Here is a 22,296-nt window from a genome sequence, read left to right on the forward strand (position 1 = left end):
CACCACCTCTTTTTTATTTTATTTTCTTTTATTATTGCTCATTTTTCTATTTCGTTCCTTTTCACCACTATTTATCGTTCGCCTTGTTTTCTCTCTTTTTTTCAGTTTCGCATGAGAATATTGCAAAACTAAAAATTGAAAATTTCGTAATGTAGAAGACAGTATTTATCCAAACTAAAATGACAGCACATTTCCACAGCAGATTCCATGATAATAATGATGACGCTTATAACCACCACAATAATCACACATATGATACAACACTAGATTTCAATAATCTACTCAATAAAGTCACGCTTCATTGAAATAAATGTGCGCACGTATAAACATACATACAATTTCCCTTCTTCCCTACAATTTTATCATTTATATTCTCACACAAGCAAAGCCAAACCCCCTTAACTATTACTCTTATTTTTTGGTGTCATTTTCCCACCACCCTTCCCTTGTTTATGAATTCAATTCACACACTTCTTTTCTACTCTCTCTCTCTCTAAAAGAATCCCTCAGTTTCAGAGCTCCTTTCTCCTTCCTCCTCCCTCTCTCTCTCTCTCTTCCCAATTTCTCGATTGCCACACATTAGTGACATTTACACAATCCGAGTCCTCACTTTCTAATGCTGCTGTGTGGTGCAGGAATCGTGGAATGGCTATAGCGAATTGGAGTTGGTGATGCTGAGATCACATCGATTGTGAGTAATTTTGCCGCGATGCGGGTGAAGGAGATGCACCCGCTGTGCTGCATAACGCTCGAGAGCGCCGGGATCGGGGACGGCTCGCCGGAGCCGACGCTCCTGAGGACTGGCTCCGCGATCGATTGCGGATCTGAGTCCAATGCCGGAGGATCTGACGTCGGCACCAGCACCAGCAGCGGCGTCCGCCGGGATCCTCTACAAGTGGACCAACTACGGCAAAGGATGGCGATCTAGGTGGTTCACATTGAGAGACAACGGCGTCCTCTCCTACTCCAAGTCGCGCCGCCCCCAATCGCCCGACGTCGTCCTCATCGGCTCCGCCGCCGCCACCAGCAGAAAACGCGGCAAATCCGTGGGCATTGTCCCATTTGAAGGTCGGTGCAAATGCGATGTGTGTGTGTGTGTGTGTGGTGAGAGAGAGAGAGAGAGAGAGAGAGAGAGAGAGGAAATGTCGATGATGCGTGTTTGTGTTTGGGTATGGGGTAGATGAGAAATTGAAAGTGAGGGCTTGTCTTTTATTGCGTGTACCAAAGAAAAAGGGTTTTCTACTAGAGGCAAAAAATTGAGCAGCGTGAATTAGCTAGGAATGTAAATCATGCTATATTTTGCGAAATTTTGCTTTCACGGCTAGCTACCAAAAAAAAGGCGTAATTAGCTTTGATATCTGAGCCGATTTGCATTTAAGTGATTTTCATGGTTTTAATCTCCAAATTAACTGATTGTTCATCTAAAGTCGTTCACATCAGCAGGTGAGTTTTGTGAGAGTCATCAAAACAAGACACATAGTAGGCCTGGCTAGGTTTCTTTGATTTTTACTGTATGGTCACATCAACATTTGGGATCCCCCCCCCCTTTTTTTATTTTTTTTTCTCTCTTTAATTACTTCCTCTCGCATAATTCCTTCATTTTCTATATCCAATTACCGTCTCTTTACTCAATTTACTAATTTTTTTTAATGAAAGTGCTGTTCTGGAGAATGGCATCTATTGTTTATGTTTTTTCGAACTACAGAATGGACAGAAGTACTTTTCGTTGGGTGATGGGTTTTTCGGTTTTTGAAATTTGATTTTATGTTTTGAGCCAGCTTTCTTACTGCTACAGTGCATGAATGTTTTAGATCTGAATAGATTCAAGCTCAGGTCTATTAAAAATGGAAAAAGAAAAAACAAAGAGTACATTTATTTGAATTCGTAGTATATTACTGTTCTGGGAAGTCTCTGTTTCCTTGTACTAAGTTTTCACCATTTATATGCCTGCCCAAAATTCATTATATGTCTCCTTAGCAATCAAAGGGAACTGTTTTTTTGTTGTTGATTAATTTGTCAATCAATCGTAATGTGACTTTTTATTTGGCTATTTGGTGATATCTTCTTGCTTTTTACTACTATGCTTGTAGAGTAGTATTTCCGTAATTACAATTGCTTTAAGGAATTTGGTGTGAAATTGTTTGTAGATCTCGTCATTTCGAGAGAGCAAGTCCGATGACAGGCGATTTTACATATTTACGGCTACAAGACTCTTCATTTGCGGACAAATTCCAAGAAAGAAAGAGTGGCTTGGATAGAGGCTTTAAATTCCACAAGAAGCCTCTTTTCTCTGAGACCGCAGACTGGCAATATCCCTCTCTTAACTAGAGAACTGTCGGTATCAACTGAAAGGCTGAAGCTGCGTTTGCTCGAGGAAGGTGTTGGTGAGGGGGTTGTCAAGGACTGTGAGCAGATTGTGCTATCTGAATTTTCTGGTGTACAAGGACAGTTTCAACTTCTTTGCCAGGAACGCTCCAATTTGCTCGATACATTGAGACAGCTGGAGGTGATGATTTCACTTGTTTATCTTCAATATCGCACATACTACATTTCTTTACTATTAGCACTAGAAATACATCATGTGTTAATAGTAATCTAAAGAATGATTATGATGTCCTGAGCTAAGCAGTTAAGTAGGAGTATGTTGTATCTTTTGCATGATTCATATCTCATTGAAAGGGTAGGATTGGAGAAATCCTAGCAATTAGGATAAAAAATACGACTACTACATTATCTTAGTAGTATAATTATGAAAAGTGAACAACCCCCCTTAAAGTGTAAACAGTAGTTAGACAGAAATTGCATTATACTCGTTCGTACCATAAGGAGCGACCACGTCAAGACTACAATTAGAAACTTACAGTTAGTAGAATTTGATGATTTATGTGATAAGTACAGTTATATTTGGGTTTGGCGAATAATATAAGTATTGATCTTGATGGAAAGTTCTGATTGTCATTCATTGTCTTGCATGAACTAAATTTTCTGTAGTCTTTTCGGGGAACGGTTATCAAGTTAATGTTCTTTGAGTGCTATCATTTATGTCTCAGATTTTCTTGGGGATAAATTGTGATTAATAGATTCACATGCCTTGCAGTGAGATCAGGAAATAATTTCCCTTTACAAGCAATTAATTTCACAATTACCAAAAAATCATTATAAGATGAGTTAATAACAACTACTGCTCCTATCTTATTTGATCTAACAAATATTTCCCTCATCCATGCGCAATTGAAGCAAAGAATATGGCAACTTGATACTCTTTTCTGGGATGGTTTATGGGTTTATGGGTTTCACTTTTCAGAGCTTGGTATATTATAAGTATTCAGTTTCAGAAACATTTAGAGGTATAGTAAGATAAACTTTTCAAATTTTTGTTTCCAGGCAGCAAATATTGAAGCTGAAGCCTCTGGGATTAATGATGGTGAATATCAATTGATGAAGCACGAATACAGAAATCTGGCACAGCGGAAGTATGGTGGTATAGATATTTCTTCGTCACTTTCTTCTCTCCCTTGTGTTAGAGACTATATCAAATTATGTATGTTATCTTATTTCAGTTACACCTTGGAACTCTTTTAGGTGTAATTTTTGTCTTTCTTCCAACATTAGATAATATAACAGAAATAATTTGCAGTTTTAAAATATCTCTACCTTTGATAAGCACTAACCAAGATTTAATCAAGTTCAGCGACTAGAGAACATATAGATTTGTTCACTTGGAGAGTAATTAAACTGAGAAACAGTTGAATCTTTCTTTGGTGAAGCGATTAAACTAAGTGATATTGAACCTTTCTTTGGTGAAGCGATTAAACTAAGTGATGAACTTTCTGGTGTGAATGTTTATTTTTAAACTTGCATTGGAGGCATCCACATTTGTAAATGAATTTGGAAATTTTCCATCATGGGATGATAAAAGGTTTCTTAGTCCTAAATAATTTTGACGACGTACCCAAAATTCTTTAACTAGATGAGTTGCCAATTGAGAAAATCTCACAAATGTCCATGATCTGAATCCAAGTTTTGCATAATTATGCATTCCTTCTTCAATATTTATAGATCTATTTTCGCACTTCATTATCACATATATCAAAGGATGTATCTGTTTTTCATTCTCAAGAAAATTGTTCCATATTATTCAATATGTATGATTCATTAGTAGTACGTTTATTGCCTGATTTACACAGAACTCAATACACATGTTAGACTGTCTAAGTTGGAAAGCTTTACAATATTCTCTGACATGAAGTTGTTCTTGGTTACAGAGTGGAGCACTACTGAATCTTCAGATGATGTCGAAAAGCAAGACCTTGATGAAGCATCGGATGAGGAGGAGGTTCACTTCTTTGACACAAATGAATATTTTTCTGAGCATACATCGGGTTCTGGGTCAAAAGATATAGATCAGATGGATGGTGGCATGAGTTTGGGACATCAAACTGATAGTGTGTGCAAGGCAGATGGAACGGAGAATGTAACTGATCCTAGATACCCAAGAGTTGAGAGAAGAAAGAAGTTACCAGATCCGGCTGAGAAGGAGAAAGGTGTTAGTCTATGGTCTATGATTAAGGATAACATAGGAAAAGATTTGACAACGGGTTTGCCTCCCTGTATATTTTAACGAACCAATATCGTCACTGCAAAAATGTTTTGAAGATCTGGAGTACTCTCATCTTTTGGATCAGGCGCATGAACATGGGAAAGCGGTATGGTCCATTTTCTTCAATGCATTAACTTCATAAGATGCATATTCAATTATTGACTTAATATCTACTGCCCTGATGCCTTCTAGTTCTCTTACTATTTCAGTTAACAACTGCTCCTTACTATGATCTGAACTTGCCTCTTTGACCTCATAATTTATTCACAAACTACAATTTGTGTTTGTCAGTTGGCAGTAAGTTATCCAATAAGATTCTTTAGCTGCTGCTTATTATTTTGTTACTGTATGGGTTGGAAAATGTTTCAGTTTATAGTATAAGATTCTTCTTTTAGAAATTCTACAGTCTTTGTTTACAGCTTTCCAACCATGTTTCTCCACAATATTTTCTGTGATAATTAATATATTAGTCAAATTTATTGGAAAAAAAAACATTCTCTAGCCCTTGCTTTTGAAGTTTTTCCTTGTGAACCTCATGCATGGATTGCACTTGAAAGGTTTCAGTCATGTTTCCCATGAAATAAACGCTGAAATACTGTTTGAGTTAACCTACAAATTTCAATTACACCTGATAAATTAATGAAATATGGCATTACAATTCCAGGGAAATAGTCTTATGAGGATTTTGAATGTTGCTGCATTTGCTGTATCGGGATATGCTTCATCAGAAGGCCGTAATTGCAAACCCTTTAACCCTCTACTTGGTGAAACTTATGAAGCTGATTATCCAGAAAAAGGAATCCGCTTCTTCTCTGAAAAGGTGATACCTAATGACTTTACTTTTATTTAATATCACTACATTATATGCTCGTATATTAGGATGATTCTGTCAAATCTGCATTAGCTCTCCCTAACATATCACCAAGCAATAAGGAAGTTATTTAGGTAGTTGGTCATGTGTTAATGGCTGCGCTCCCTCTTACATTTTCTTGTAGCTAGCTTTTGTGCTGTAAAGCTAGACTCAGTTTTTTCTTTCTGCCATTTCTTGAGATGAAGGTCATTCCCTTAAATTCTTTGTTTGATGCTGACCAACTTGTGATATATATAGGTCAGTCACCACCCTACTGTCATTGCTTGTCATTGTGAGGGCAAAGGTTGGAGATTCTGGTGTGACACAAACCTTAAATCAAAATTTTGGGGAAGATCTATTCAAGTTGATCCTGTTGGAACTCTTCATTTAGAGTTTGATGATGGGGAGACTTTCCAATGGAGCAAGGTGCATAATATGCATCTTTAACCATTGACGGATTTTATTTTTTCTTTCCTTCTTCCCCCTTAATAGTTAATGGAACACTTCCTTTTTAATGGTTTCTACTTTCAGGTCACAACCAGCATCTACAATCTGATTCTCGGAAACATCTACTGTGACCACCATGGAACGATGCATATCCAAGGTAACCGCCAATATTCATGCAAACTCAAGTTCAAGGAGCAGTCTATTCTTGAGCGCAATCCTCACCAGGTAAATCTCGCAGCATCTCTTACGTTCATGAAGCTAATATAAGTAGTACATGTGTGCACTACTTCTTGGAAACAGTTATTTTATTCTTTGACCAAATAATATAAAGATATGTACTAACTCGACAGGTTAATGGTTTTGTTGAAGATTCCACGGGGAAAAAAGTGGCTCAATTATTTGGAAAGTGGGATGATAGCATGTATTTTGTAAATGGTGAAGGAACTGACAATGCAAAAGATAGGTCTGAGGCATCTTTATTGTGGAAAAGAAATAAGCCTCCCTCGAACCTTACTCGCTATAACCTAACTTCTTTCGCTATTACACTGAACGAACTGACTCCGGGACTGAAGGTATAGATGATGTATTGGATAGCTCCTTTTTCATTCTTCCTCACGCTTATGCACACTAGTTCTCTTATATAGCTCTATCTGATTCCAAGTATTTCATGACGGATGAAGGAGAAGCTCCCTGCCACAGATTCAAGACTAAGACCAGACCAACGACATCTGGAAAATGGAGAATTTGACAAGGCAAATGAGGAAAAGCTCCGTCTGGAAACACGACAAAGAATGGTATATGAGCTTCTTTTTATAAATGATTTAATCAGTTTTGTGGGTAAAGAGGGCTGTTATCTTGGGGAAGGCTGCGATATGGGATCTAGAGAAACGATTGCAGTAATTGTATGCTTTAGTACTGCTCTGGTTCAGTGGTTGGAATATGGACAGCGGGTTCATATTGTAAGAAGCACTTCTCATTGTCCTTATTCAATTGATACATAACCTGCGCTATCTGAGCTGCGAAAATAATAGATTTGCTTGTGCGAATGATATGATAATCTGTTGCCAACCAATATAGGTATAGTTACTTAATAATCCAAGCCTTCCATGTATTTAAACTCTTTGCTCTTGTTAAAATGGACAATTTCTTATCTTGTGTGTTCAGTTGATCTTAATGAATCGACAAATTAATTTGTCTGGATATAGTTAAAAAATTTTATAGAAATGTTTTGCTGCGCTTGGCACTAACCAGATGGTTCTTCTACTGGTGACAGTCAAGGAAATTGCAAGAACATGGTTGGAAACCAAGATGGTTCGAAAGAGATGGAGAAGGACCTTTCCGTTACATTGGCGGATACTGGGAAACACGAGAACAGGGGACATGGAATGGATGCCCAGATGTTTTCGGCGAGATAACCGAAGACCTCATGAATTCCTTGGAGCCTTTATAACCTCAAAACAGGTATGTTGTTACCATTGTTGGAATTAGAGTTGATTAAAGCAAAAGAAGTATTTCTGGTGATTTACTTTTATTATCCTGATTATGCATGTTTCCAGTTGAATATTGGACAGAGACAAAGCTTGGTAGCAGCATACTCATTGATCAAATGGAAACTTCCTATAAAATCTTTCTCCAAGTCGGCTGGCTAATGATAGTGAAGGCAAAGGCAGTACCTTATAATGTGACATTATTCAACTCACAAGATTTTGTATGCATATCTACCATTTTACTGCCACGGGCAAGACAGCTATTTGTTATTTTTACTCTTAATAAACCTAACATTCAGATTTATACATATATATAATGTACAATAATTCACAAACCATTCATCACTTAAATTATTTTGCTTTTATCAAATAGCCAAGTAAAGAATATAAAAAGTGTGTTATGAAATAAAAAGGTAAAGTGTTCCATAATGTTACTGAGAAATAAAAACATGGTAACGGCGATACCTGATCAGTTCATCCCTGTTCGTCCTTATAACTTGAATAACGAGTCAAACTTCGATATTAGCAAGAAATGTTTGTTTTCAGATATTCTATTGAATTCGTGGGCTATCCATATTCCAGACTTCTGCCTATACACGAAATACTAAAGTGTTGCTACTATTTGAACAATATACTTCAAACCATCAAGAAATATCATAAAAGTACTCAAACAATTCTACAAAGAATGCACAAAAGAGACAAACTCAGCCTTAATCAGTCATCACTCAGAAGAAGCGAGAGCAGACTGCAACACATCTTCGAGATACTTCTCAGCAGCTGCGTACTGCCTCTTCTTATCCTCAATTGCCAATGCAGCCAGGGTCTTGTCCTGGATGAAATCGGATTTCCCAAAATCAATCTATAATAGCTAAAATTATGCAGGGAGGAAACTATAACTAGAGGGAAAAGGAAACTACAGGAGGCAAGTCTTGGTAACTTCTCAATGTCTCAAGGATTGGTTTTGTTTTCTTCTCCAAATCCTTCCTGTGCTCGGCCATTTCTACCAACACGCCATGACTAATATCTGGGCTATAGCCCACACGATTGAGCATTGCCTGGGAAAATTATGTTAAGACTTGGAACTGAAGTTCACAATTCTCGTTCTTTTCACGAGCTTGGTATATATACATATCTTCAGAACACATGACACTGATAAGAACAACATCGAAAGATTCAAACCCATTTGAAAGAGACCTAACATTACCATACCTTGTAATTAGAATACTGTTGCAAATACTGTCTCTCTTTTGATTCCATTATAGCCAAGTTCGTCTTCCAGTGTTCCATTTGAGCTTCACAAGGAGGTATGTCATCTTCTAATTGTGTGAGTGTTCTGAAATGAAATGGTATATTCAGAAAAAGGAGAAACAAGGTTTGACATGCAAATCAGGAAAAAAAGAACTTGCAGATCCACCTTTTCAGGTATGTCAATCGTGCAATTGCTTTCCTAGTATAGTCAAGAAGTTCTTTGGACTCCTGTTGAACTTTAGCTCTCTTGTCTTCTACTGCTGTTTTTCTCAGAGATTGATCTGCCATTGCTACAAGAAAACTAAAGCATTTTTCCTTGTAAGTTGGTAGCTCCTTATAATATTCTGAGTATAACCTTAAGGTTGAATACCCACCTACTTAATTCAGTATCCCTAATATTCAACAGATTAGCTACACTGGCAAGAACTTGGGAACATGATACCACATTTGACGGTAAACTCTCTTGCACCAGTCCAACATGCTCTAGTATCTCTCTTATCCTAGCAGCTGCAGTAATATAAAGTGAACAAGACACAACACAAAAACAATGAGGTTCATACAACAAACATAATGACGTTAACAGCTGGTTATTATTTTCACATTGAAAAACGAGTTGCGGATGTGGGAATCCATATGCATTAGTAACACACAAACAAGCCAAGACAAGTAGCAGACAGAAATAAAAGTTAGACCACCTTGTGAACGATATTCTGCAGCTTTCTGATGAAAATCATTTGCCACAATGGTGGCCGCCTGAGTCTTGGCCTGGGAGAGGGTGGCAATACTGTGCAAGTGAGCAATGCTTCGAGGAGTGTACTCGAAATCAGGTACGTCTTTTCCAACTGCGTCGAATTGAGAAACGAGCCATGCTTTCACTTCTGCAATCCGATTAGCATCAAATCCAGTGTTGCCACTGCTTTTCGATGATGCCACTGAGAGAAAAGGAGAAGGAGGATCAGATCCTGCACCAATTTCACTCATCTTCGTGGTCTTCCCTCGCTCTAAATTTGATCTACAGTCCGAACCTACATCCACAAAGCCAAAACAATTAAAGAATAGAAAAAGAAAATCCAGTAGATCAATAATCACAATTCTGTGTTAAAATTTTAGCTCGAGACAATGTTGGATTGGGGGAAAGCATAAATTCAAACCCTAGCTTTACTTTGAATCCAAAATTGAAAATAAATAAAAGATGTAGGGAGGTTACTTGGCTAAATTCCACGAATGTACGTCATGGGAGATGATATCCGCCATTTGTACCTGGGAAAAAAACATTTCCAGTGATGGGAAAGACGCGTGAGGCTCTCGCGTCTTTGATGAACCAAACACGCGATAGTCTCTTGCGTGTATACTAAACGCGCATCAAGCTCATGCGTGTTTGAAAACACCCGATCGGGTGAATTTCCAGTTTCAAAACACCCGGCCGGGTGAAATATTTAAGACAGGAGGAGTCCAGGGAGAAAACCCGGTCGGGTGATTTTAACTTTCAAATCACCCGGCCGGGTGAAATTCGTGTTTCAAAACACGCAATTCTTTTTGTTCATTGAATCTACAATGATGGGAGCATTGTGTAATAATTGGATAATTGATCATATTGCTTTATTTTAAACTGCTATCGGTGTTAATAGATAAGTCATGTAGTTTATGGATAGTGTTCTAGCCAAAGCTCTTTTCTGGTCTCAAATTGGCTTTGTAGTCGATGTGGTGTCTGGACTTCACAATTTTGCTGTATGGACTGTCGCTTGATGGATTAGTAAGCGTAATTGTCCACTTTATGGGAGAGAAGAAATAAACTTATTGTAATTTGACATTATTCGTTTTTTTGTTGTTGCAGCAATTGGGTTCAAGTTCAATGTGGAAACACTGCAGTATAACAACATAAAGTTTCAAGTTTGGGATGTAGGTAAATTTCGTGCACTATTTGATTATGTTAATCTCTTTATCATGATAAAATTTTTGTTATTATACATACTTGAAACACGAATTTCACCCGGCCGGGTGATTTAAAAGTTAAAATCACCCGACCGGGTGTTCTCCCTGGACTCCTCCTGTCTTAAATATTTCACCCGGCCGGGTGTTTTGAAACTGGAAATTCACCCGATCAGGTGTTTTCAAACACACATGAGCTTGATGCGTGTTTTGTATACACGCAAGAGACTATCGCGTGTTTGGTTTATCAAAGACGCGAGAGCCTCACGCGTCTTTCCCATCTGTGAAGGTGTGTCCTTGCAGTTCACTGATTCAGTCAAGTGACAGAGCCGTTGAAGCTCGGGGCAGGGATCAAGAAGGAAGCTCGGCTTTGAGCTAGAACTAGCCGAGAAGGGAGTTCGGTTTTGAGCCGAGAAGGGAGTGCGGTCTTGAGCTCGGTTTGAGCGCCGAGAAGGGAGTGCGGTCTTGAGCTCGGTTTGAGCTGCCGAACTGGAACTAGCAGGGAGCTCGGTTTGAGCTGCCGAGCTGAAACTAGCCGTTGGTGTTTAGCGGTTGTAACTGTTTCTAGAAACAAATTAGTTAGTTTGTTTTTCTTCTTGACTCCCATATATACTTACAGCTCGATTGTAATCAGAGAGAGAGAGACGCAGAACACAGATTACACACACAATTAGAAGAGAATTCTTGCACTAGCTAGCGTTTGCTTAGAGTGATAGATTGTGAGTGTGAAGTTCTTGTATTGAGAGTTCCATCAATAAAATTCCGGTCATCTTCTCCGTGGACGTAGGTGATTCATCACCGAACCACGTTACACCTTTGTGTGTTTTATTTTTCGATCGTGTGCGTGTGAGATCGGCGGCAACACGACCCCAACAAGTGGCGCCGTCTGTGGGAAGACTTCCACGATTTGCCGATTGATTGGTTTCTGGGTGAGTTCGTGTCTAGAGGTTCCGTTGTATAAGCTGATCTTGGCGATTGCCCACCGCTCGTTTTGAGAAATGTCTACAGCCAAGTTCGAGGTGGAAAAGTTCACCGGGAGAAACGATTTTGGGCTGTGGAGACTGAAGATGAAGGCCATCTTGATGCAGCAAGGCCTATGGGATATCTTGAAGAATGAAGGTGACGCTAAAGAAGGCAAACCTGATACTGATGACAAGGAGAAGCAAAGGCTTCAAGATATGCAGTATAAGGCTTATAGCACCCTGATCTTGAACCTCACGGACAGGGTGCTAAGGGAAGTTTCCAAGGAGGAGACGGCTGCAGGAGTATGGGGGAAACTTGAGTCATTGTATATGACCAAGTCTCTGGCGAACCGGTTACATTTGAAGCAAAGGCTTCTTGCTTTCAAGTTTTCAGATGGAAAGAGCATTTCTGAACAGCTTGAGGAGTTTGGGAAATGCATAGATGATCTTGAGAATATCGATGAGGTCATTAAAGATGAAGATAAGGCATTGATGTTGCTCAATTCCCTGCCTAAAAGTTATGAGCACTTCAAGGATGCAGTGCTTCTTGGAAGAGAAACCAAGGTCACCTATGAAGAGATTCATTCTGCATTAAAGATGAAGGAATCTCAGAAGGCTGATAACAAACAAACTGATCCAGTAGCTGAGAGTCTGCATGTGAAAAATAATCAGAATAAAAAGGGTTCCAAGAAGAAGTTCCAGAAGAAGGAAGAAGGTGGAGTATGGAAGGAGAAGAGAAGCTGTCACTACTGTAAGAAACCGGGCCATTTAAAGAAGCATTGCTTTGCTTGGAAGAAGAAACAAGAGCGAGAAAAGGCTGGGAACATAGAGACTGCTGATCTGGCTCAGGATGTTGAAGATAATGAAGCTTTGAATATCCACTCAGGGGCCAAGATTGAGGAATGCTGGATCATGGATTCAGGTTGCTCCTTCCACATTTGCTCACACAAATCTTGGTTCCAAGAATTATCAGCTTGGGAAGGATCAGTGATGCTAGGAAATGATCAAGTGTGCAATGTCAAGGGCATTGGGAACATCAGATTGAGGATGAAGGATGGGAGTATGAAGACTCTCACAGAAGTCAGATTCATTCCTCAAATCAAGAGAAATTTAATATCTCTTGGAATGCTAGAGTCAAAAGGGTGCAGATTCAACTCTGGTGATGGGATCCTCACAGTAACAAAAGGCACCAGAATTGTGATGGAGGCTCAGAGAAAGAACAGCCTATACTATTTGCTGGGTGAAACCGTGGTTGATGCTGTGAATCTTGCCCAGACAGAAGACCTGTATCTATGGCATGCCAGGCTTGGACATGTGGGTGAGAAAGGCATAAGAGAGCTGGCTAAACGAGGAGTGATGAAGTTAAGTGCATCAGACAGCCTAAAGAAATGTGAATCTTGCATTCTAGGAAAGGCAAAGAAGCTGCCATTTTCTGGTGGGAAACACACTTCATCAGCCCCATTTGTGTATGCCCACAGTGACTTGTGGGGGCCATCCCAAACTGAATCCATAGGTGGAGGCAAGTATTTCATCTCCATCATAGATGATTACTCAAGAAAAGTGTGGATTTACATTCTAAGAGAGAAGTCCCAAGCTTTTGAAAAATTTAGAGAATGGCATGCTAGATATGAGAATGAAAAGGGCTCAGTGCTTAAATATCTAAGGACTGATAATGGCATGGAGTTTCTGTCTGCGGAGTTTGATAGTTTCTGTAAAGTGAAAGGGATAAGAAGGCATAGGACCGTGCCAAGAAATCCTCAACAGAACGGGCTGGCAGAAAGAATGAATAGGACATTGCTAGAAAGGGTGAGGTGCATGCTATTCTACTCTGGAATGCCAAAGAGATTCTGGGCAGAGGCTGTCTCTACTGCAGCTAATCTGATCAATAAGTGTCCATCATCTGCTATATCCAATGAGACCCCAGATCAAAGATGGTATGGAAGCCTAGGTGACTACTCAGCCTTGAAGGTGTTTGGGTGTGCTGCTTATGCACACATTAAGCAGAGTAAATTGGAGCCAAGGGCAAAGAAATGTGTGTTGTTGGGATACCAAGATGGGGTGAAAGGATACAGATTGTGGAATTTGGATAGAGAAGGCAGAAATATCATTGTGAGCAGAGATGTGACATTCAATGAAGAGGAGATGCCATTTAAAGATGATGGGAAGCCCTCTGGTGGTGGCAGTAGCTCTGATATGCAAAACCTTGAGTTTGGTGGAGAATCTGCTGGAACAGACACTGATGAGGATGTTGTGATCACAGAAAATCAAGAAGAAGGTGGAGCAACTAGTTCTCAACATACTCAGAACACAGGTGAGCAGGAGTCACCAGTGCAGCAAGCTGCTGCAAGCTCAAGGGGCCAGAAGAAATCCAAGAAGAAATGCAGGCCTACCTAGCAGATTCTCAGATTATGACATGAGCTTCTTTGCTCTATGTGTAGCAGAAGTACTCATGTTTTCAGAACCCTCAACCTATGAAGAAGCCATGAGTTGCAAGGAAAGTCAGAAATGGATCAAGGCCATGGAAGAAGAAATAGAGTCCTTGCTGAGAAATGGGACTTGGATTTTGGTGACTGATCCAGGGACTCAGAAGCTGATCAGTTGCAAATGGCTGTTTAAGAAGAAAGTAGAGGTGGGGGAAGTTGAAAGTATACGGTTTAAGGCAAGGCTGGTTGCTAGAGGATTCACACAAGTAGAGGGTATTGACTACACAGAGGTGTTCTCTCCAGTGGTGAAGCACACTTCTATTCGGATCTTATTGGCCATGACTGCTCATTTCAACTGGGAGCTGCATCAACTTGATGTGAAGACAGCATTTTTGCATGGAGATCTAGAGGAGACGATCTATATGATGCAGCCTAAGGGTTTTGAGAAGCCGGGAGAAGAAAAGAAAGTTTGCCTGTTAAAGAAAAGCCTATATGGGCTCAAGCAAAGCAGCCGGCAGTGGAACAAGAAGTTTCATGAGCAGATGGAATTGATGGCATTTGAGAGATCCAGTTTTGATAACTGCGTGTATGTCAAGAGAAGTGGAAATCTAATACTGGCCTATCTACTGCTGTATGTGGATGATATTCTGCTGGCAGGATCAAGCAAGAGTGAGCTGCTGTCTGTGAAGGATGAGTTGAAGCAGAGATTTGATATGAAAGATCTTGGGGAAGCCAAGAGAATCTTGGGTATGGATATTGTCAGGAACAGAAAAAAGAAAGAACTGAAATTGGTTCAGGCTGATTATATCAGAAAGGTGGTAGAAAAATACCAGGTAAAGAGTGAAAAGTCAGTATCCACTCCATTGGCTAGCTGCTTCAAACTCAGTAAAGAACAGATGCCAAAGACAGCTGAAGATAGAGAAGAGATGAGCAAGATACCCTATGCAAATATAGTGGGAAGTGTGATGTACTTGATGATATGTACAAGGCCGGATGTAGCTCATGCCATAAGCGTTGCAAGCAGATATATGGCTGATCCAGGTAGGGATCACTGGGCAGCACTAAAGTGGATTCTGAAATACCTGAAAGGGTCTGTCATGGTTGGCTTGAAGTTTGGTGGTGGAGTTTGGTCTGAGGAGAGGGAAGTCCTAGAAGGATTCTGTGACTCGGATTATGCGGCTAACTTAGACAACAGAAAGTCTCAGAGTGGTTACATCTTCACACTATATGGCACAGCAATTAGCTGGAAATCAAATTTGCAGTCTGTGGTTGCACTGTCCACAACCGAAGCTGAGTATATTTCTCTGACTGAGGCTGCAAAGGAAGGGAAATGGTTGCAAGGAATCTTGGAAGATTTAGGAATGAAGCTGGGAGCAGTGAAGATTAACTGTGACAGCAACTCGGCTATATGTTTAGCAAAACATCAAATGTTCCATGAGAGGTCCAAGCACATTGATGTGAGGAGGAACTTCATTAGAGATGAAATTCAGGATGGAAGGATTGATGTGGTAAAGGTTCCTACTGAAGAAAATGCATCAGATATGTTGACAAAATCTCTACCCGGCTTCAAAGTTCAAGCATTGTTTGAAGTTGGTTGAGGTTGTGGAGTGCTGAGGTATGAAATAGGTTTTGAGAAGGGAATTTAGATGTTGATGGAGACTTGCAAGGACAAGGTGGAGATTTGTGAAGGTGTGTCCTTGCAGTTCACTGATTCAGTCAAGTGACAGAGCCGTTGAAGCTCGGGGCAGGGATCAAGAAGGAAGCTCGGCTTTGAGCTAGAACTAGCCGAGAAGGGAGTTCGGTTTTGAGCCGAGAAGGGAGTGCGGTCTTGAGCTCGGTTTGAGCGCCGAGAAGGGAGTGCGGTCTTGAGCTCGGTTTGAGCTGCCGAACTGGAACTAGCAGGGAGCTCGGTTTGAGCTGCCGAGCTGAAACTAGCCGTTGGTGTTTAGCGGTTGTAACTGTTTCTAGAAACAAATTAGTTAGTTTGTTTTTCTTCTTGACTCCCATATATACTTACAGCTCGATTGTAATCAGAGAGAGAGAGACGCAGAACACAGATTACGCACACAATTGGAAGAGAATTCTTGCACTAGCTAGCGTTTGCTTAGAGTGATAGATTGTGAGTGTGAAGTTCTTGTATTGAGAGTTCCATCAATAAGATTCCGGTCATCTTCTCCGTGGACGTAGGTGGATTATCACCGAACCACGTTACACCTTTGTGTGTTTTATTTTTCGATCGTGTGCGTGTGAGATCGGCGGCAACACGACCCCAACAAGCCATCACTGGAAATGTTTTTTTTTTTCGGGTACAAATGGCGGATATCATCTCCCATGACTGTACATTCGTGGAATTTAACCGAGGTTACTTACATAATTTGCACTTAATTTGTTTAAATTTGAATTGGGGGAAATCATGAATCTTTACTTTGAATTCAAAATTGAATAAATAAAAGATGTAGGGAGGTTACTTACATGAGGGAAAGAAAAGACTTGTCAAAGTCGCCGAAATCCGACGACGGTGGCGGCAGAAACGGCCGGACAGACACAACGCAGGAAAAAAAGACTGCCCTATGTGTGTTTGTGCCGCGGGAGAGAGGCCGGAATACCGAGAGAGTGACGAGTGATGGTCGTCGAAGTCGCGGTGGTCTCCAACTCGCCGGCGAAGAGAGATGCGTGTGTTTGATACGGTGGTTGTGTGTGTAAGTAGGTGTGATCACACACACTATCAATTCCCATTTCGAAATTCTTTTTCTGTTTCTTAATTCACTTTTTTTTCTCAACATTAGTACTATTATCCAACAACTAATTCCTAGTATATTTTATTAGTAAGTTGATTACTATTTAAATTCTCGACTTCCATCACATTTTGTATTCTTCGGATTGTTACAATTTACATGATAAAAATTCGATTTATATAGTACTTGAAACTTGATTTACATGAATCTAGAGAATAAACTAAAATATAGTACATAAATTAAATTATTTTTAGCGGGTTATTTGAAATCAATCCAACTCGAATCCAACACGAAATTATTAGGATTCTTATCGAATTAAGCCTATAAGGTCACGAACTCATGATCCAAACTTGTTAACTTTGCACTGTTTGTGTCGAATTTTCGTATTGTGTCTAAAATTGGTGTCTTAATTAGATAGCAGTAATTATCTATATAAAATACATTTTTTAATTTTTAAAAAGTAATTTGTTTCTTAGATTTCCTAAACAGTTAAATGAACTACAAAAATAAATGCATCTAGATTATTTTAAAGTGCTGAATTGAAGATTAATTAAAATAATGATTTCATAATTTATTGATGATTGAATGTGAACGAACAGTAATACTAGATTTAGAAAAAAAAAACAGAAAGCAAAAAAAAGTCACCAATAGAACTTAATAGATGAATTACGCCGCAAACAAGGTGATGAACCGTTTGATAAGTCATGGATGGTAGAATGACACCACAAACAGTGCGATTAACCATTTGATAAGTCAATAAACTGAATTCCGAGCACCATACTCAAAGAAGAGTTAAAAGCCACATTTTATTGATAATAAACTCTAATTTTTGCTCATAATGGTGTGACATTTAAATGCAAGTAAAAGTATAACTTTAGAAAAAAAAAGAAAAAAAACTAGAAAGAAATAAAATCATGTTCTACTAAAAAATTTAGTTAATACCTAATTAAATAAATCCTAAATTTTGTCGCTATTCATCATCCACAATTTTAGAGCACCTACTCATTATGACTAAGTCCAAATTATCTTCAATCTTCGGTCTCCTCTCTTGCCATTAAAGTATACTTTTATATCTTTAGTATAGTCTACTTAATTCAAAGCTTCTTGTGGTCATGGTTGTGGTTGTGGTTGTGGTTGGGGTATATGTGTTTGTATAAGGTTAGACTAACAGTTGTTTCTTTGTCTTCGCTGTCTTATAAGTTTGGTGTGCGTAGTGCTCCAAGTGGCTTTGTTTTGTTTTCTTTGTTTTGTAACTCTCTGTTTAACTCACGCTAGAGGATTGAGCATTTTGGTGCATCTATGCACATATCGGAAAAAAAATCGATTTATTGGATGCTTCAGTTGATTATGGATATATGGGTTGCAAATCGTGCTTGTGCATGATTCTCTATTCCTATAATAAAGCTGCAAAATTATGATTGCGAATTTCTGTGAATGAAAAATGTTGGTTTCTGAGGATTACAAGAGATACAACCGGGCGTAATACAACCCAAAAGAGAACTTAAAATTACAATGGAAAATCGAAACAACTAAACCGTGAATTAGCCGAGTCGAGGAGGCCTCTTCCCGCAAGACGAGATACGCCCCGGTAGTGCTCTCGGTTTGGCGTGTCGTCCTCAAAGGTAAAACGGCTACGTCTCTGGTGAAGCAGCACCACTATCAGCAGAGCTCCAGCGAACTGGATGGAGGAGAGGGTAGAGTTTCGACAGAAAGACAATGCAGAGAGAGGGAGAGAGCTTATGAATGCAGAGAATGCTTGTTTTTTGTGTCTAATGCAGTGGTATGGCTAGCCTATTTATAGGCCAAGCCACCATGCAGGGTCAACTAAGCCATTGAAGGCTCATCATGGCAAATTCGTAACCGTCGTCGGTTACAGGTGTGTGGCAGGAGTGTGCCTTTCGCGTGTGGAGCATGTGGATTTCTTATGTGGCAGCTGACCAGCTGTGACTGTGCCTCGCTTGACGATGTGTCAAGCCACTTGGATTGCTGACTCAGCAGGATCGGGATCAGGCCCGGGTCCGAGGCCCGCGAGCACGGGCTCGGGCTCGGGCGGGCGGGCGGGCGGCGGCGGCGCGCGTGTGCGCGCGTTGGCTCTTTCATCCATCTTGGTCCACTATAATTATTAAATAACATAAAGTCACTTAATTTAAACACATTAAAATATGTGTTAATCCTCCAATATGAGATAATTAACACTAGTTAATTATTCTCTAAGCTCCAACTTCAAGCTTTAATTAAAAGCTAATTATGCCTAACTTTAATCCACTATTTCTCACTCACCGGAAATCGGATTTGAGAAAGTGAATATACTACATTTATCTACGTAAAATGTAGATCGACGCTATGTTATTTAATTTCACAAAATTAAATGTCTCATCACATTTATTATTTGGTCAAAATCCATTGACCGGACATATTTAATCCATGATTTTTTTTTTAAAAAAAAGAAACTTCTGGTTCTAATAACTGATTGATTCAGCTTCTCTTCTCTCTCATGTCATCCTTGTATTCAACAATTTCATCATAAAAGAAGAATACATGTGTACAAGAAAATTAAAAAAATGAAATTTGTTAAAATGGTGATTAGGAAAGTAGTACTAGTACAACTTTTACTTTTAATTATGGTAAATATCATCGGATAACAAGAAGTTGAAAATGAAGCCCATTGCCATCCCGATAACTGTTTTTACGATTCCTTCTCCTTTTATGTATTTCCTACATATCAAGCAACTAATTAAGTATAAATTGATATTAATTAAGAAAAGTCCCATTTATATATTATTCTTTAGACGTCATTCAAATGTCTCAATTGTTATATATTAAGAAAAGTCTCATTTAAAAGTTATAGACCTTTTTAGATATAAATCTCAATTGTTATTAAAAAGTTTTAGTACAAAGCTGATAATTTATGCTCCGTTTCCTATATTTTTATTATACAAACATGAATATTGTGACTTGATTGTTAACTCACAAATAGTGTGTATTGTGAACCACCAACTCAATTTTAATATCAAACGTTGAACTTTCAATATACTACTATTAAAGTTGAATTAAAGGCTTTTTTTTTTCTCGTTTTGGCAAATCTTTATTTGCGGGAATTGTTTCAGTTAGATGTAAATTTAAACTTGATATCTAGGTTGAATAATTTATTTCAATGTGTAATTCGTGAGTTTTCGACATATCAGGGAAAATGTATATATTCTATAGTCACGTGTTTCATTGTTTGTCAAAATTTAACTTGGGATATAAAATGAAGTATGTATGGAGATAAGTTTAGGCTACGGTAAATTCAAGCTAATGAGGTAAAGTTGGGGCTACTTTTGTAAGAAAAAACTTAAGATTAGGCATAAAAAAAACTTATCTCATAATGGATTGTTATTATGAGTTTATGACATATATATAATGGTAAAGAATAAGTTAGGTGAAGTACTAACCACTTCTTTTTGTAGTTCTTGCAATTGTTTAACAGCGGCATCTCTTTCACTCTTAACACTCTGATATACCTGCATTGTAATAAGTTTCATATATATTTGTTTGTCCTTACATTAATTCTCATTTAATAAACCTCTCTGTCCACAAAATAATGTTTCATTTTTCCATTTTGCAACATCTATGTTATAAAGTCTCATTAGTTTTTTTGTTTCAATTTGGATAAATGAACCACATTGCACTAAATCAAGACACACACATTTCATTATAAATCAATAATATACTCGTTTGTCATTAATCGTCCCAATTTGTCATTTCTGTCCGTATGTGAATAATTGTCTCATTTGCTTTATATTACTAGTACTATTTTTTTATATAAAGAACTTCACATTCCACTAATTTTATTTCACTAACATTTTATTATAAAACTAATATAGGAGCATAAAAGTAAAACGCACTTTGCACTAACTTTTTAATTCACTTTCATTTACATTAATTTCTTAAAACATTCAAAGTTAGCCTCTTATTAGCGTACGAAGAGAGTACTATTAAAGTGAGATTCATATTCTATCAACTATTCTTTACAATTCTTAAAAATATACACCCATGCAAATGTTGTTAATGGTGTTAAAATAGATTTACATTGATGTTCGATTTTGCACCATGACAACTCTAATTGGTCGAAAATATGAATCTTTTCATAATTGCAAAAAAGTAATATTTTTGCATGACATAATTAGAGCTCGTGTATGCAAAATTTAAAAAAAAAAATCGAATATCTGAAAATGAAAAATATAGTCGAGGTGGTTGTGCATAAAAAAAACATCACACATGATCTCAATGATGAAAATAGTAAAGAATAAGGTGTATATATGGGGGGAAAGTCGTGGATGTTTGAGATATTGTTATTATTTGGTTCATTAGCCAAAATTTACATGTGAATTTAAATGATTTGAGTTATGAGTAGTAGTACATAGTAGTTAGAATAAGAGTACTCACTACTCACCACATTGGAATCGAAATTTTGATTATTAGCATAATTTCTGACGTAGATGACTCTAAGCTTGCACTCTTGCAATGTGTCTCCAACTTCCTTGTTGAACTGTATGCAGAATCAAGCATACTTAAAGAGTGAATAATTACTCCATAATTACTACTCTAATGATCATTACAGTAAGTGTTCTTACTGTATCTTGAGAAAGCTCATCCACGTGTGTATTTGGAGGTACAATAGTGCTTTGCACCAGAAATTTATCTCTGCATTGCATACTACGAGGATATTCCCGTAAAGTTTGAAGGGTCACTAATTCCAAATCATTGTTGTGTTAAAATAATCTCCAAGAAAAATAACAACAAAATATCTCGTGCAATAATAAAAAACATTATGCTACTATATAATTTTATTTTACCGCTTCATGATATCTTCAAATAATGTGGCATAATATTACACTCTCTCCAAAAAAACAATCGTGGTGTAGGTTCATGCTTTAAAATTTCAATAAATTGCTAATTAAATGGACATTAGAGTAAACACCTCTTACAAGACAAGAGTCCCATGGTTGCATCACACCAGTGTTTGGTCGCACAAAATACTTTTTGGAGACGTAGTTTTTACCTACAAATTAAAACCAAGTATTGGACATTAATTAATTAATATCTTGATCAAATGCATACATGGTTAATACTAATATGCATCGATACTCACCTTAAATGCAATATCATGCTCCGTGTTGTTTGTAACTTTAAGGCACTGGCGTATACACATGGGAACAAGGGGGTACAACTGTACCCCCAAAACTTTGTCCTTTAATAATATATTTCGTTCTACTTTTTACAAAATCTATCGGTGGTCTAGTGGTAAATGGGCATATTCTCCATTTTTAGAGGCCTGTGTTCGATCCCTCCTTAGCGCATTTCCCACAATTCCAAATTCTAGCTATGAATCAAAATCTTATATGCATCAATTATCATCTTTTGATAAACACTCGTGAAATGGAACATGAGAACCTTCGAAATAAATGAAAACTATTTTTGGAAAATAGATTTAGGCATGCGGAAAATGAGGATCGCAAAGAGAATGAGTATAAGAAATTGGAAAAGAGTAGTACATCATAAATTTCATTTAATCGAATGGTGAAAAATAAATGCGTCCCTCCCAATCCATTTTTCCAGTAAGGTGTTTAGAG

The 22,296-nt window shown here is 38.2% G+C and overlaps 1 protein-coding gene and 2 pseudogenes across 2 annotated transcripts; 1 reads left to right on the forward strand and 2 right to left on the reverse strand.

The window, feature by feature from the left end:
• The first annotated feature begins 587 nt into the window (after window positions 1-587).
• LOC121791033 lies at window positions 588-7,735 on the forward strand (annotated as a pseudogene).
• Window positions 7,736-7,906: 171 nt separating this feature from the next.
• LOC121791034 (AUGMIN subunit 1-like) lies at window positions 7,907-16,685 on the reverse strand. Of its 2 annotated transcripts, XM_042189092.1 has the most exons (7): window positions 16,419-16,685; window positions 9,328-9,657; window positions 9,007-9,139; window positions 8,799-8,933; window positions 8,594-8,717; window positions 8,302-8,439; window positions 7,907-8,213 (listed from the first exon to the last, which is right to left on the reverse strand). In XM_042189092.1, exons 2-7 carry the CDS (start codon window positions 9,611-9,613, stop codon window positions 8,106-8,108), a joined length of 924 nt encoding a protein of 307 aa, XP_042045026.1. In that variant the 5' UTR covers window positions 9,614-9,657; window positions 16,419-16,685; the 3' UTR covers window positions 7,907-8,105. The 2 variants fall into 2 exon arrangements, with proteins under 2 accessions (XP_042045026.1, XP_042045027.1); XM_042189093.1 differs by lacking the exons at window positions 7,907-8,213; window positions 16,419-16,685 and having other exon boundaries at window positions 8,305-8,516; window positions 9,328-9,777.
• Window positions 16,686-19,312: 2,627 nt separating this feature from the next.
• LOC121791026 lies at window positions 19,313-21,875 on the reverse strand (annotated as a pseudogene).
• Between the last annotated feature and the right edge of the window lie 421 nt (window positions 21,876-22,296).

Source organism: Salvia splendens, unplaced genomic scaffold (genome assembly GCF_004379255.2).
Source record: "Salvia splendens isolate huo1 unplaced genomic scaffold, SspV2 ctg705, whole genome shotgun sequence".
NCBI lineage: Eukaryota > Viridiplantae > Streptophyta > Magnoliopsida > Lamiales > Lamiaceae > Salvia > Salvia splendens.

What these genes read in the sequence shown, in the direction of transcription:
- LOC121791034 (XM_042189092.1), bottom strand. Translation starts at nt 9,613, where the DNA reads ATGAGTGAAATTGGTGCAGGATCTGATCCTCCTTCTCCTTTTCTCTCA. An exon ending in AACAGTATTCTAATTACAAG is followed by an intron (nt 8,440 to 8,593) that starts GTATGGTAATGT and finishes TAATTTTCCCAG; the next exon opens with GCAATGCTCAATCGTGTGGG. An exon ending in GTTACCAAGACTTGCCTCCT is followed by an intron (nt 8,214 to 8,301) that starts GTAGTTTCCTTT and finishes GATTTCATCCAG; the next exon opens with GACAAGACCCTGGCTGCATT.